At 51.5% G+C, this 15365-nt stretch overlaps 1 protein-coding gene across 2 annotated transcripts; it reads right to left on the bottom strand.

Moving 5' to 3' along the window:
• CTSH (cathepsin H) lies at positions 1–15059 on the bottom strand. Of its 2 annotated transcripts, none has more exons than XM_067555436.1 (12): positions 14921–15059; positions 12515–12546; positions 11742–11847; positions 11569–11639; positions 10957–11061; positions 10193–10279; positions 9116–9171; positions 7652–7733; positions 7491–7559; positions 6338–6444; positions 1749–1874; positions 1–993 (listed from the first exon to the last, which is right to left on the bottom strand). In XM_067555436.1, exons 1-12 carry the CDS (start codon positions 15018–15020, stop codon positions 918–920), a joined length of 1017 nt encoding a protein of 338 aa, XP_067411537.1. In that variant the 5' UTR covers positions 15021–15059; the 3' UTR covers positions 1–917. The 2 variants fall into 2 exon arrangements, with proteins under 2 accessions (XP_067411537.1, XP_067411538.1); XM_067555437.1 differs by lacking the exon at positions 14921–15059 and adding an exon at positions 14649–14754.
• Between the last annotated feature and the right edge of the window lie 306 nt (positions 15060–15365).

The following is a 15365-nucleotide window of genomic DNA, read 5'->3' as shown; positions in this document are numbered from 1 at the left end:
TGACAAGTGACAAGTCTGTTTTATTCGGTTCCATGACGCACAGTAATGTCATGGCGGTGTTACTGCAGCATGAAATGACACACAGCTGAAATGCCCTCTGCATACATGACATGAATCCTCTTAAAACAGAATATATTGAAATACTGACATTAAGGCTTCTGCTTTTCCTTAACTTAATAGAAAATCATTGATTCTTTTTAATATTCATTAAAATATCCTCTTTATTTCTGAAAAAATAACCAAATCTTAGATTTAATTAAAATAGACATAACTTCTTAAAAATGGCATGCTAGCACTCATTAAAAATAGAGCGTTTGTCAAAAGAATAAAGAGTTCCTAGAAGTGAGATCTGCTGGCATGCAGGGTAGTCTCCCAAAGGAAAGAGAAGTCTCGTTGCTGGAGTAATTTAAAACTGGGACGACAAATGTTACTTAATAAAAAAAACAACTGCATAGCGCTTTGCACATTCAAGTGCTTTACAAACATTATCTAATCACCACACCCTGAGAGATAGGTTAAGTATTATTACCCCCCTTTAACAAATGGGGAAACTGAGGCAGACAGACTCAGACTTCCTCTAGAGCACATGGTAAATCAGTGTCTGAGCTGGGATTAGAAGACATGAGTTTCTGGCTCTTTGCCCTGTACTTGGAACATGTCACAACACTGGAGAATTTATTATAGGGAAACATACATGTATTTGGAGTAGGAGCGGAGGTGACTTAGGTCTGTCTCCTGCAATGAATTCTGCATAAATGCAGGAGTTTGCCTGCGTGTATCTCATTGCGGGACCAGGACCTCAGTGGGCCTTTGCTATTGTCATTTTTCTGACTTACTAAACTCCGGTGTTTAGGAGACTTCTACGCAATAGATTGGTTCCTTTCCTTTGTCCGCCCTTCCCAGCCGTTGATCCCACCTTAGACCTGAGGAATCGGATAAGATGCACACGCAGCGAGACCACACATATTCTTGCCACGTTCAATATAGAAGTAGCTAAAAGGAGAAATAAACACGTTAGTGAGCATTCCCCACTGCTCCCCTCCAGCAGCACAGGACACAACTGATCTGGCATGAGGTTACAATGTCACTGATGGTGCTGCTCAGCGTCATCCTGCACAATGGAAGGAAATCCCTTTCTCTCAATGATGGGATTTCACCAGGCAACAGAATTCATTGGCAGAGTCACCTTCATAAACGAGCTAAATTACTGCCCAATCCTGCAAAAGTTTACCTCAGCCTCGGGGCTGCTCTAAGTTGTGTCTGCAGCAATGAGAGTGGCTGAATTGCTGGAGGGCCTGGGTGCCCAGCCAAGCTCTGTTCTCACCTGGCCTTGGCCTTTTTGTCCTGGGTTGCAGGGGAACCCTAGCGAGCTGGCTACACCACCCCAGAGAGAATTCCTTAGAGCCAGGTAAACAGGAAACCATGTATTTGGTCGTTATTACTGCTACAAGCCAGGGGTGCTGCTGCACCCGCAGCACATTATCATGGCTACAAAGGGGCTCTCTTTGTAATATTTGGATCCGGATCTCACCAGTCACACTGAGCAGTTTCACGATGCTAACGCCCCCAACCATTGCACTAGTCTCTTTGCAGTAAGCCCGGCTGCTCAGTAGCTGATAAACTGTTGCTTAGAACCTACTGGTGTCTGTTGCCACACGGGCATGCTAGGGAGCGAAGTGGCTCTTGATTAGTCGCAGTTAGGCTACAGCGAGTCCAGCTGTGCTGGGCATCAGCCAGAAGCTCCTTACCCATCCATGCCCCAGTTTGGGCCCCAGGAGTTTTTAACAATCCAATAGGGAGTTCCATTCTCTTCTCCATAACCCACAGCCAGAACTGCATGGTTCACTTTGTCTGGAGTCTTATCACACGTTGGGCTGCAAACAAAAGGCAAAAATAAAGCACATTTATGACGTGAAAACCTATTTGGTAATTAATCATTGATCAGTCACTACTGTCACTATACTTCCATGATGTAAAAGGCTATAAAAAGTGCTAACCATTATTGAGTGTAAAGAAGCGATTCGTATCAACAGTGTTACTCGCAAGACTGAAGAAGAATGGAAGAACTTAGCACATGCATTTTGGTAGTGCAAAGTGAACGGTCTTAGCTGCAGCGCTGTGCTGGTTTGCTCGGCTTTCATATTTCAGGGCCTGATCTTGCAAACACGTCTGCACGAGGTACAGTTATTCAGGGGCACTGGAGATGTGAGTGATGCTGCCTACCAGGGCGTCTGCAAGATCTGGCCCTTGCCTGACACTGGAAATCCGTTATTTTAAAGAGAACAAACACCTCTAACTCACTGCAAGGAATAACGCGTGAGCTACCAGGCCCTGCACGTGGGACACCTTGGCCATGAGTTGCTTTTCATTTCACACCAGTTCCTTCAGTGAAAACAGACTAAAGATGCAGCGACTTCCCTTGCATCTTCATGTCCATTCAGTCCGTATTCACTGCTGGGTAGCCTGGGACTTGTGTGATGGGAGGGTGCGTGCTGGGATGTGCTTGGCATGCAGTGCCGGAGGGTTTCACTGAGGGGGATATTTTTTAACAGTTAAAATGAACGTATTGATTTCCGTACTGAATGCTTCCCACCGCCTGGACAGCAGGGTCGTTCAGCCCATGCTTCTGGGCTTAACGGCCATTTCCACTGAAGCGCCGCAGTTCCCTTTCCAGTGCTATTTAAAGCTGGGACCGTGTGCGTGTTGTGAGTGGGGAACCGTAGGAAGAGGCGGTGAGCAGCTCCTGATGCCCTAGGGAGGCAGAAGCATTCCATTCCAGCAGATTTTTTGGAGAAATGTGTCTGAAAAAGATTGTGAAATGCTGGCGCTGACGGATGGTGGGTGTGGCTCTGGAAACATGGGCACAGAGGGTGGGGAAGGGATGAGCATAGCCTGCAGAGCCATTATAAGCCAAACATCTGTGCCTGGCAAAGCTACGCAGGAATTGCCAGACTGGGTCAGACCCAAAGGTCCATTGTCTCTCTGGCAGTGGCTAGAACCCGATGCTCTAGAGGAAGATGTAGGAACCCCACACGAGCAGATGTGGGATGAGCTGCCTGCACATTCGGTCTCAGCCTGGTCTCTGCTAGTCAGAGATCGGTTTAATATCCTTGCCAACATTTTTGTAAGGATTAAACCCTAACTCTGGATATTCTAGTTATTCTTATAAACGTCCAACCCCTTCTTAAATCTTGCTAAATTCTTCGACTCAACAACTCCCTGTGGCAATGAGTTCCATGGTCTAATGATGTGCTGCGTGAAAAAGTATTTCCTTTCACTGGTTTTGAATTTCCCACTTTTCATTTTAATTGCATAACCCCCTTGTGCTTGTGTTATGAGACCAGAAACCCCGATCGACCTTCTCTAAACATTTGTTATTTGACACGTTTATCATATCTCTGCTTACTCATTAAGGGAACATAACGCTCTTACTTCACTTCCCCCTCTACACCTTATCTCTGTTCAGATCAGCCGCAAACACAGATTCAGCTCCCCTCACTGTGCTGATGACTCAGATTTAGCTTTCTGCTCCAGACCTGCCTCCTTCTGTCCAAATTAAAATCTTGGCCTGTCTCTTGGACACCTTCTCGTGGCTGTCTACCCACCAGCTCAAGCTCCACACGGCTAAAACAGACCTCCCACTCTCCACACACAACCCAAACTCCTTCCTGCCACCTCCCTGCTCAGCCACTGTGGATAACGCCACAATTCTACCCATGGCCTCATCTTCGTCTCAGCCCTCTAGGGACTCGCATCCAGGTGGTGTCTAAGTCCTGCAGATTCTTTTTGCAGAACATCTCTAAGATCTGGCCTTTCCTATTCATACACACAGCAAAAAACTCTTGTCCAGGCTCTCATCATCTTCCCTCTGGATTACCACAACCCCTTTTTCTCTGGCCTTGACAAATGCAACCTTGCCCAGCTCATACCCATTCAGAACACTGCAGCAAAGATCATTCTTCCACCTTGTCACTTGGACCACGTCACCCCCGTCTTTGCATCCCTCTACTGGCTCCCCCTTTTCTATTGTATCAGACATGAGCTGCCTACCTTTACTTTCGGGGCCCTTAACAGCTTATACCCGCCTGACCCGTCATCTCTCATTCACTACCAAGTTGTCAATGCTCACCTCTGGTCAGCCCCTGACATCACCCACTCGTAACATTTTCAAATGAGCACCTTCAAGCCATGCTGCCTCATGCTTGGGAAATGCTCCCCATAAACATCCGCAAAACTAATGAATTAGCCTCCTTCAAAACTCTCCTTTGGCATGATTCCTACGAAAAACTGGATACTAGTTAGACCGCTAGCGTGGTGAGACCACTGCCCACCCTGCTGTTCAACACGGTCTCACTGCTTCCTTGTACTCCTGTCTGTCTCCTTCTGTTGTCTCTTGTCTTAGACCCGGATTGTAAGCTCTTTGGGGGCAGGGACCATCTTTTTGTTCTGTGTTTGTGCAGCGCCTAGTACAATGGATCCTGGTCCATGACTAGGGCTGCAAAACACTATGGGACTACAAACAATAACAGCTGTTTCCATCTGTGCTGTAGTCCTCATTACAACCTATCTTGGTCTGTTCTTTCCCCCACCTTCATGCCCTTCAACATCCCGGCTTTGCCCCTTTGAAAATGCTGTGCAGTGGGAGGCAGCTGAGCCATTCAACAGCGCAGAGCTTGGCACACTTGGCAGTCCCCGCTCCACAGGCAGTCCCCAGCGGATGGAGATAAGCAGGAGTGTGCAAGCGCAGTGGTCGAGCCGGCCCTGCCCCTGTAATACTGGGGCCATGCCTGGCTAATGCCCGTGGAATTCTGTGCGACTCTTGCGCCGCGTTGATGCTAAAGATCAAATTCCCAGAAAATCTTTGCTGCTGGTAACCTATGATAGTGACTTTTTCCAGAGAACACCACTCCTCTCTGCTGTTCGGTAGGCAGCTCTGAGTCATAAGATTGCATTATATAGTACCTGCTCATTGTAAAAAGGAAACCATCTGACGTCACAGCATGATCTGTTCTTCCACTGCTGCTCCCAAGAGCAGATCACTCATGCACAGACTCTCACTTTAATTTGCCTCGTGGCCTGACATGACGGAGGTTTCATTTTTCAGAGGTATTTTCTGTTTCTCTCCAAACATGCGTTTTTCCCATCATTGCCTAATAGGAATTAATCTGTCCTGCCCGTCGGCTTCTCTGCCTCTCCGAAATCTAATAATCAGCCTCTTACGCAGCGTCTCGCCTGGGCTGTGAAATGGACACACTGGTTTACCTGAGCCATTTTTATACCAGATCTGTTCCCATCCTCAAACTCACACTTCTCCCTTTGCTTGTCTTGTGGGTCCAGATTTACGAAGGGGTTCAGGTGCCTTGGGATGCAGGTAGGTGACTAATGGGATTTTCAAAGGCACCTTATATTTGAGTTAGGCACCTAATTCCCATTGCAAGTCAATGGGCATGGGGCACCTAGCCTGCGTAGGTGCTTCTGTAAACTGCACAAGGTGCCTCTCTGCACAGCTTGGTGATTAGTGGTCAGCTCATCCAATGCTGCTGTTAGAACGTACGCACGTTCCTTGACACAGTTACAAGCATCCAAACCATTGACTTGGGTGCTCCAGAATTACAAGAAGTTGCCCCTAGGGAAAACAGTTGCCAGTCGAGGGAGCTCTATACACACACCCCACTCACATACTGGAAGTGTGTCTTTAAGAACAAACTCTAAAAATAAGGCCAGAGAAATCAGTGGAGGCTCAGATACTACAGTGATGGTACCTAGATAGATGAAAGGATCCAATTAAATGCTGTTATGATGCAGAACGCTGAGGGCTGCTATCAGGGAGATATCTGATCCAAAGACACACCCCAGACCTTGCTGAAGCCAGTGGGTGTCAAGCACTCGCCCCTTTATGCAGTGAAACTGCTGCAGATAATGGAGGTTCCTGCCCAAGGCCACATGGCACGGCCTGAGCAGAGCTAACCCGGGTGGATTAATAGGTGTTTCCCTGGTGACAAGCTCTTCTCCAGTGTTCCAATGACATTTCAAATAGTCAAAGCGTTTTGTAAACAACCTTCAGTGGTTTCTGACCGGCTCTGCTCCTAATTGTAGGTAAGTTGCAAGTACCTTGCAAGCCCTGGTGTATTATTCTACGTTACTGTCCCACCTTCCTGGGAACCCACCGCTTAACTTCCCGCTTCCCACTCCCTTTGTCTTCTGGGTTAGAAAACACTAGCCAACAGTCTGATGGCTGTCCTCAGGAACACAGAGGAAAACCTGCTGGGGAGTGAACGTGATTAAAGCAACTTGCTGCTATGGTTCACCTGAATCTTCTGCATTCAGAAATACTCACTTGGAGTAAACGCCTTTGCTGTAGCTCATGAAGTCACCAGTCACCTCGAAAGCAAAGCTAACGGGGTTATGCTTCCCCACGGCTTCCACCATGCCACCTTCGTCGTACTGGAAGGAGACAATTCCAAATGTTATTTACTTCTTGGTCACTGCCACCCCCATAATGATGGACTTGGCTAAACTGGGACTGTGGCTAAACTTTCCTGTCTCTTATGTGCACCACACACAGAGAACCACACACAGCTCACCGGCACTTTGGCTCTGTCCCCAGTGGGAGCAGCACCGCTGGGCTCCCCAGACAGGAGGAGGCTATCCCTTTCTACATTCACCAGGCCAGCCTGGCTCTCAGGCGACAGGAGACCCTGATCTTACTCTGCGGAAGAGCTGCTGGCGGATCCTTCTGTTTTAGGCAAGCTAATTAGGGTGACAGCAGCAAGAGCTGGCCCAGGATGGCCATGTCTGCAGAGGCGGTAGTGTGCTTTCTGACTGCCCTCTGCCGACACGACAGGTGAGTTGTCTAATGGGGAACGAAGGGGGAGAGCACAGAGGAGAGAAACAAATTTGAGCAGGATGAATGAAGTAGTAGGTGCAGCCACTGCCTCTTCTGGATTAGCCTTTTTGGCTGTGATACTTTCGGAGCCAGCACCTGTGAGCTGCCTACCGCGCCCAGAGTACTTTGAAAAATAAGAGACACAAGCTGTTTTCCATCCAGCTGGCAGAATGGTGCAGAGAGATCGACTTATTTTAAAATACTGACAACCAGGTTCTTGTTCTGCACAGACCTGAGCCACTTCAATGGCAAACATCAGTGAGACGGAAGGCAGCCTAGCAGTGACTCACTACTGCCATTGGTTCAGCAAGAGAAGTGCCCTGACTCCCAGCAGAAAGCAGTCAACATCAAAGCCTTCTTCCGGCAGTACTTAGGTGCCAGAATAGTCGGCTGAGCCCAGGCACATCCAGGCACCTAGCTGAACTAGCGGTGCACAGAAAGGAGGGAGGAATGCACTGGAAACGCTTCAACAGCCCAGCCTTGTGCAAAAAGCAAGAGCCCGAATACGCATGCGGCACATTCCATTCCCAGGGCTCCTCACGGAGTCTGGGGTCTGCCACGGTGCAACATTCCTGACCCTCAAGTCAAAGCCTTGGGAACTTACCAGTGTGATATTGACAACATCTTTGATGAAAGCGATAGCCTTTTCGGGCTGGAACTTGCATGTGCCATTCTGTGCAAACACAAAGGAATCAGCGTTAAATCCAGGAGTGTCACCAGCACTTCCAGCAGTTGAATATGTTTCTGCTGCAATGGTAAGAATACCTCAGCCCTGTACGGATACGTATCCTCTCCTTGGAGTCCTTTGTTATACAGGATGTACTCAAAAGCTTGGCTTGGCAGGCCCCTGAAAAACATCACAGCAAAATGGTGAGTTAATTATTAATTAATTATACAACAATATTGTATCTTCTGCAAACTCAATCCACATACTTCCTCTAAAAGGCATAGCCAAGCAATGTCTGGATACTTATCTGAAAACTTGCAGCAGGATCGCACATCCTGCACCCGCTAACAGCACCAGACCTGCAAACTACAGCCACCCGTCACATCCCAGCTTCCACTCTCCTCCCAGCATCTCCCCTCTTGGGTTCTCAGGGCCTGACCCATCAGAGTCCTAAAGTCCCTGGTGGGCAGCTAGGGTGGGGTGAAGAGGGAAGGAATTCCCACTACTCCAGACTTATGCTACCCCCCGTCGGGGCCCCTGGTGCAGGAGGCACATCAGGGATCTCTGTGGGGGTGGGAGATGTGGCTGAGCCGTTCCGATGCCCTGGCTACACCCATGAAGAAGCGAGTTAAAGCAACCCCTCAGTCTAACCTGTGCTGGGGGAAGAACAGGCTCCAGCAGCCCCCAGTGCCAGGGAGGCTCCAAGCCATCTCTGCCACTCACACATTCCCTGTGGGGCACCAGCTCAGCTCTGGGGTAGGGAGGAATTTGGCCCTCAGGCTGCGAGGCCTGTTCCGGGTGCTCGTCTCCCTGCCTGTGGCGGGGATGCCGCTGGCTGTGTTCCTGGGGTCGCTGCACCAGAGAACGGCGAGGAGATCCCCAGCCCCGAGTGAGGAGCTGCTCCTGTCCCTCCCCCGCCGGGACCAACTGACAAAGGAAATGTGATGGGGCACGAGGGGGGCGGGTGCAGCCCCCTGCAGCCAAGCTCTGACAACATGACTACAGGAGGCTGAGGACTGGAAGGGGGAAGGCAGGTGAACAGGAGCTGAGAAAGTCCCGGAGACGGCGCCGCTAACATTGTCTTGTACGAGGACGGAGCGCCAGGGGGCGTTTCGCTCGTGGAAGGCAGTGGATTTCAGCAGCTTTCACGTTAAGCAAAGCCAGTCAGGGTCTCCCAAAGGCGAAGCAGAGGTTTCTGCGGTGCCTGCCGGTTCCTGCTCAGCGCAGAGGCTCGCTGACAAATGCCACTCAGCAGCTGGGCGCTTGCCGAACCCCACTGCCCTTCCTGCAGCGTTGAGCCCCCGGTTATTGTAATATGGGCATGTGGCTGCGCTGCAGGCCAACCCCGAGTGTCAGGAAACGTTTGATGAAGCATTTTGGATTTTTTTGCCCCCAAAAGTTAAAAAACCCAATGCCCCCTCCCTTTCCCCCTTCTCAACCAGGCCCACACTCCACACATCCCGTATTCCAGAAAGGTCTGCACTCCGGATCCCCAGCAATTCTTGTAAACGATGAGCACCAGGTTCCCTTATCTCCTGCTGGTCCCACCTCATGCTACTTACCCACTGCATCCGTGGTTGTTGAAGTCCTGAGCACAGTCAACCAATTGCTGCTCTGCCTAGAGAAATACTTTGAATCAGTGTATACTCAGAAAACCAGTCTCTCTCTCTCTCTCTCTGTCATTTTAAATACAAAATACTTGGCTGAGAGTATCGCACTGAAGCCATTTCCTTACTGCAGACCACTGGGTGTTCAACGTGCGTGATCAGGGCAGGGCTGCCAGACTGGTTCAGAACCCTAGACCGTGGTGTCTGCTCCTCTGTCGCTGACGGGGACCAGTGCCAGCTACTTCACAGGAAGGTACAAGGAACCCTGTAGCAGGCCCCTATGGGCTAACCTGCCCGCAGGGAATATTCCTCCCAGCCGCTGACAGCTAGAAGTTGGATCATGCCCAGAGCAGGCTGATTTAGATCCCTTCCAATGCTCTTATTTATGTTCAATACTTGCTGCAACCATTCTGCATATTCTGCTCTCCACACAAATGTCTAATCCCCTTTTGAATCCTGTTCCACGCTTGGCCCCAATAATTAAAAGCCTGTTAAAAGTCTATAGATAAATTGTATCATCTGCTTCTCCTTTGCCCACGGTTTTATTGTGGCGAGGAGTTCCGCAGGCTCATCGTGCACTGGGTGAAAAGGACTCATAGACGACCCATTGACTAATGAGAACTGCTCACAGGAGCCAAGATTGCAGGTCAGGTCCCAAGTTAGCATTTGAAATTCATCAGCTCCCATTTCCCTGTCCCAGTTAAACGGTGCTGCCCCAGCCTGGACAATGAGGTGCTCAGATGCCACCGGGAGGACGGCAATACAAACATCGAGAGACAGACAGACAGACACTCCCTGCTCTGCTGCACACAGCTGCTCTCCAGGCTGCCTTGCTGAGCTCGCCGAGCGCTCTCTGTCGCGCCCTCCGTTCTCTGCTGCGTGACCTGGACATTCGGGAGAAGCAGCTGGGACACGAGAATCGATGTTACACTTGCGGGTTGGGCTGCCCAGAAGTCTCTGGACCAATGGGACGGTCCCCGGGGGCTAGGCCGGGTCTCCGGGAGCTGTGCACCGCACAGGAGAATCTCTTACCAGTGACAGCAGCTTTCCCGTTGCTATGGCAATCGCCGATTCCAAACACCCGGTGGTGGAGAAGGTCCAGCAGCTGCCGCATCCGCCCTGCATTGGGAACCAGGAGCAGGAGGTTACCAGGTTCCTCACACGCTGTGAGCTGCACCCTCCCGTCCCGAGGGAAAGTCCACAGGAGGGGGAGCTTTGGGAGCTCCCGACACGCCGGGCCCTCGGGGAGAGGGGCTTGGGGCTGCATGGTTCCCCTGCGTTCTGGGCAGAGCTATGGGATCAGCACTATCCCATGGGCCTCCTCTCTGCCCCGGAAGCCGTATCTCCCCAGGAGCACCTAGCTTTCCCTCTCCAACTGATCCTGGCCCGCGCCATCCCCTCCATCCCTGCAGTGGGAGCAGCCAGCATGCCGTGGGATTCTGGGGGCATTAATGCTGACAGGTGCCTCATTAGCACCTCTGGGATTTTTCCTATAGGGTCAGATAGAGCATCTGTTCCCAGCCCAACCTCTCTGCCTGCTCATGTGCCCCTACACCTCGGGAGGGGCTCCCGTAAGCCCTGCATGACATCCCCTGAGGGATGGTACCCGACACGGTGCCCAGCTGGGCTGGGGGATGTCAGAGACTCTGCTCCCCCTTTCCTGGCCAGGGCCTTGTCCTTGTCCTTGTGACTTCATCCCCCACACCCTCCTCTCCCCCACTGGTCCCCAACGAGCAAAGGCAGCGACGTGCCGGAGAATCATTCTGAGAGTCCTGGGGCTGGCAGCTGTTGCCTACCTGGTTCTTCACGGGGGTCACATAGTTTCCTTTTTTCCTCCAGTCGATAGAGGAGGGACACGGCCCGGAGCTGCCCAGGAAATTCCCTTTTGTGGCCGAGCAGTTCTGCAACCAACAGGAAAGCGTTCTGATGAGCGGATAGTTGTGCCCTTATGGAACATCAAAAAGATGCAGCCTGCAGGGAAATTACTCTTCCTAGGGCTGCGGTGGTAACAGCCGTCACGTCACAAGCCAGGCTGTACCCTGGCGCTTCAGCCACCAGCCCTTATGGCTATATTCACCACGTCAGCAGGGTTTGGGTTGGGCCGCATCCTGGGGAGGACTGAGCACACAGAGCATCCACTGAAGTCAATGGAGGTTGTGGGCACCCGCCAGGGGCTTGATCCAACCCTTAAAGTTAACTGAGCCCCCGGTGCTTAGCACATCTCAGGATCAGTCCCACTGAGTTCCCCCAAAAAATACAAGAGTTAGAAGCCGTAACTGGAGGCAGAACAAAATAAAGCCGAGGGGTATGAAAGCGACCAGGGCGCCCTAACATGGGTACCAGGGCCATAGAAGCCATGTACTTGTACGTCAGCAAAAACTCGGCTGAAACTAAACAAGTACACTTACCTGAGGTTCACTCCAGAGATATTTTTTTCTAAATTCAGTGAACGTCATGTCTGAAAATTGGTTTAGACCCACTAAAAAGAAGAACGGGTTTCATGAATCAAAGAGCGAAGTCAAAAGCATTGTTCCAAATAAAAAGAGAATTAAGAATTAAATTAACAAGTATAAACTCCTACTTTCAAACGTGTGATTCCCAGCATTGTGTCTGTCAATTTGTCTCTTGTTGGTGACAAAGATCTGCAGTCTCTGGTAATACTCCTCCAGACTGTACTTCCTGTTGTGCTAAGGATGAGAAAGAAAGAAAAGAAGTCAACTGCAGGTGCAGAATACAGAAGTGAAAATGCGCTCAGTGCATATCGTGACTGGGTAGGGATTTTCCTCTAAAAAACACACGGAGCTACACAGCCAGGGCATTTCCCATCACGCACTGCTCCTGGATCCCAGATGGGCTTCAGGCGGGGAATGGGAATTTCCAACCTGCAGAGTATGGGTCATCGCACTCTCACCCATACAGACCTATAAGGACTGGAGCGAGAAGGGATGTGGTCACGCTTGGCCGAGGAGAAAGAGAGTTTGGGTTAGTGTGGGGAGTTTGTTGTGAGCTATTTTACAGTGTTTGACATAACTATGCTATCACATCTGAAATGGTTTGGCAGGATTACCTGGTAATTGAAGTTATGTGTGGGTATTATCGTGAGCATTTATTTCTGTAGACTTAGCCTTGGCTGAGTCCCCAGGAAATGGTAACTTGCCAGCATGGAAAATCCCCTACCAGGAAGTCCCTTGCAGTGCAAAATGGTTGAACAATAATGAAACCAATCTGTTTTCTCCATTTGCAGAAGTGAGTTTAGCTTTATTTCACTGAATGACCATCCTGAACATCTGCCGAGGGAGGAAACCCGTGACACTTCATTTGGCTTCTGAATACTTTGAAAAGAAGAAATTTTACCTGCAGCATCCATGACTTAAAGTGAAGCTCCTCTGGAAAGAGAAATAAAGAAATAAGGATTGAAGTACTTGAAAATCACATCTCTTATTCTGTCTGTACAGCTCCTAGCGCAATGTGGCCCTGTTCTTGGCTGGCCCCTAGGTATTACCATAATAAACATAATCCATCAAAGTGAAAAATTAATCTAAACTTTAATTTTCACTAAACTACTGTATTCATTTCAGGAAAGCCGCTTCACAGCTCTGCCAATTTCTAACAAAACATTACATATCAAGGTAGCTACAGGGAGGGATCGCATCCATTAGCTAACATCAATTTCCACTTGAACTGCAGCTTAGAAAAAGGATGTTCCCTGCTTCCCATCCCCCACCTGTCTTTGATCTGATTTTGTTCTAATACGAAACCTGACATTTAAAACAACATGCTGGGACCTAAAATGAATTTACATTCAGGATTTACAGCGTATGTGGATCCTAGTATTGGCAGAAACATTACCATTCATTAACAAAGAGCAGGTGAGCAGCAGCTGTGAACTAAGTGGTCCAACTCAGCCTGTTATGTAAAATCGTTCACCACAGTCAGCAAAAGCTAAAGCCAAGCCAAGGTCACTAATACCACGGCTATGACTCAGACATTTTGTTGAGCTTGTGATTGGGAAACAAAAGAAGACAGAAATCAGAAAGGAACGGACCAAAACTGGCGTGTCAGAAATTAGGCTGAACTGGTGAATAAAATAATGAGGAGGGATGGCGTATTCCACCCATCACCCCCTTTAGGGGTCCTTTAAGGAAGGAGATTTTGTAGGGGGATCAAAACCCAGAGGATGAATGGACGGAAAGGAGTGAGCTCTACCAACATGGCTGTCACCCTCTCCTGGGTCCCCAGGATAAGAACGGCCCGATTGGGTCAGACCAATGATCCATCTAGCCCGGTATCGTGTCTTCCAACAACAGCCCAAGTGACATTGCTACCATCCCTGACTTCAGCTACCTACACCTGGAATATGAGCCTTGGGTTCCTGCTGACACCCTCCCCTTTCCCTCCTCACTGTATTTCTTCTTTTTCCAATCTCTCTCTCCTGCTCTCTGTTTAACAAGGGTCTGGCTTAGCTGACCAAGGCTGCATCTTTTGCAACTCTGCTCCAAGCTGATAAGGAGAAAGGCAGCAGAAAGCAACGCCTTAAACAGCCGAGGCTGGTGCTCGGTTGAGTTTGCCATGTCTTGGGGCTGGCTGATGAGACCGTGTGGTGGGCCTCTTGTTTTTCCAGCAGTGAGGATGCAAATAAAAGTCACCATCAAAGGGAGAAGCTGCATTTTCTATCTGTGCTGCTCTTTTCTCGCCCTTTGTGCATGTGTTTGTCTTGATTTGTCTTTGGCAGTTCAGCAGCAGCAGCAGCTCTAGCCCATCTCAGCTACCTTCCTCTTTTCCCTAAAGTGACAGTTCTCACCCCCTTTAATAGCATCTAAACCATTGTCAGACGGCAGGAGGGGGGGGGGTCTCATATAAAAACTCGAGTCTCTACAGCTAAAGGGAACGGGAACAAGGGAGGTTGGTAAAATTAAAGTCTATTGAACACTTCACATGTCAAACCCTTGGACTGCTGTTCCTCTTTTTCCATCTGTAAGCAGAGGCTGAAAATGGTGCGTTTGTCATGGGACGAAGCGGGCGCAGGTCTCTGGATACCAAGCCCAGAGCCCTGGGGAGCTGTTCCTGACAGGGTCCCATTAACATCTGTGACTCTCTGGGCCTGGTCAGTTCATTGAAATGAACCAACCTGCACCCGCACCCGAGCTGTCCCCTCCAGGGCCGGCAGCGGCTGGAATTCACCCCTCGCCCTGCGCCCACCGGGGCAACCTTGGGCCAGGTGCACGGGGACAAAGGGCCAGGAAACAAAAGTGAAAGTGGCTGCATCTGGCTGGTGCCCAGACTGACGGCGGGTCAGCCAGGGACCAAACCGCCTGGGCGGGAAGCTGGCCCGGCCCGCTCCCCCGGCAGGGAGCCCGCTGGCCCGGCTGGCCCGGACGGACAGGACCGTCCACGGGGACAGGGCGGCACCGCGGGTGGCCTGGCGCAGCGCGACCAATTGTCCTGATTTTATAGGGACAGTCCCGATACTCCAGGCTTTGCCTCCTACCCGCGCCTGGGACCCCCGGATCCGGCCCCACTACCGTTCACACCGGCCGGCTGGGCACCGCAGCGCAGCCAGCACCCGGGGCGCGACCCACGCCCGCCTCCCGGGCCAGCCAGACCCGACCCCGCCCGGCGCGGCGCAGCTCAGAGCCGAACCGCGCAGCGCAGCGCAGCGCAGCCTCCTTCCCTCCGCTCCCGGCCGGCGCAGGGCAGGACCGGGCAGCGCTACCCTCCCTGGGGCGCCCCCGCGCGGCCCCTGCCCCGCGCGGCCCCTACCTGCGGCGGTGACGGCCGGGGCGCTGCAGACGCCGGGCAGCAGGGCGAGGGCGGCGGCGGCGGCCGCCAGGAGGAAGCGCAGAGCCCCCCGCGCCGGCATGGCTGCGCTGCGCTGCGCGGCTCTGCTCGCTCCGGCGGCTCCAAGGGGCGCAGGGCGGGCCGGGGGCGGTGCCCGGGGCCGGGCCAGGAATCAGCCCCAGGGGCGGGGGCTGAGCGAGCAGGCTCGGGTCGGGAGCAGGCAGCCCCAGGCACGGCGGAGCCGGCGGGGGAGGGGAAGAATTGGGGGATGGGGCCATTGGCCCGGCTCGGCCCGGCCCGGCTCGGCTCTGCAGGGCCCCGGCATAATTTTTTCAGGCCCAGCACGAGCTTGTAACACGGCCCCTCCCACACACCCAGCCATGGGGGCTGCAGCCTGGGCCAGCCCCGGTGAAGTGTACCTTCCCCC

This window comes from Emydura macquarii, unplaced genomic scaffold (assembly GCF_026122565.2).
Source record: "Emydura macquarii macquarii isolate MOO-44397 ecotype Brisbane River unplaced genomic scaffold, CSIRO-AGI_Emac_v2 contig_1644, whole genome shotgun sequence".
Classification (NCBI taxonomy): Eukaryota; Metazoa; Chordata; order Testudines; family Chelidae; genus Emydura; species Emydura macquarii.
The sequence above is the reverse complement of the archived record's forward strand: the minus strand, read 5'-3'. Positions and strand labels throughout refer to the sequence as shown.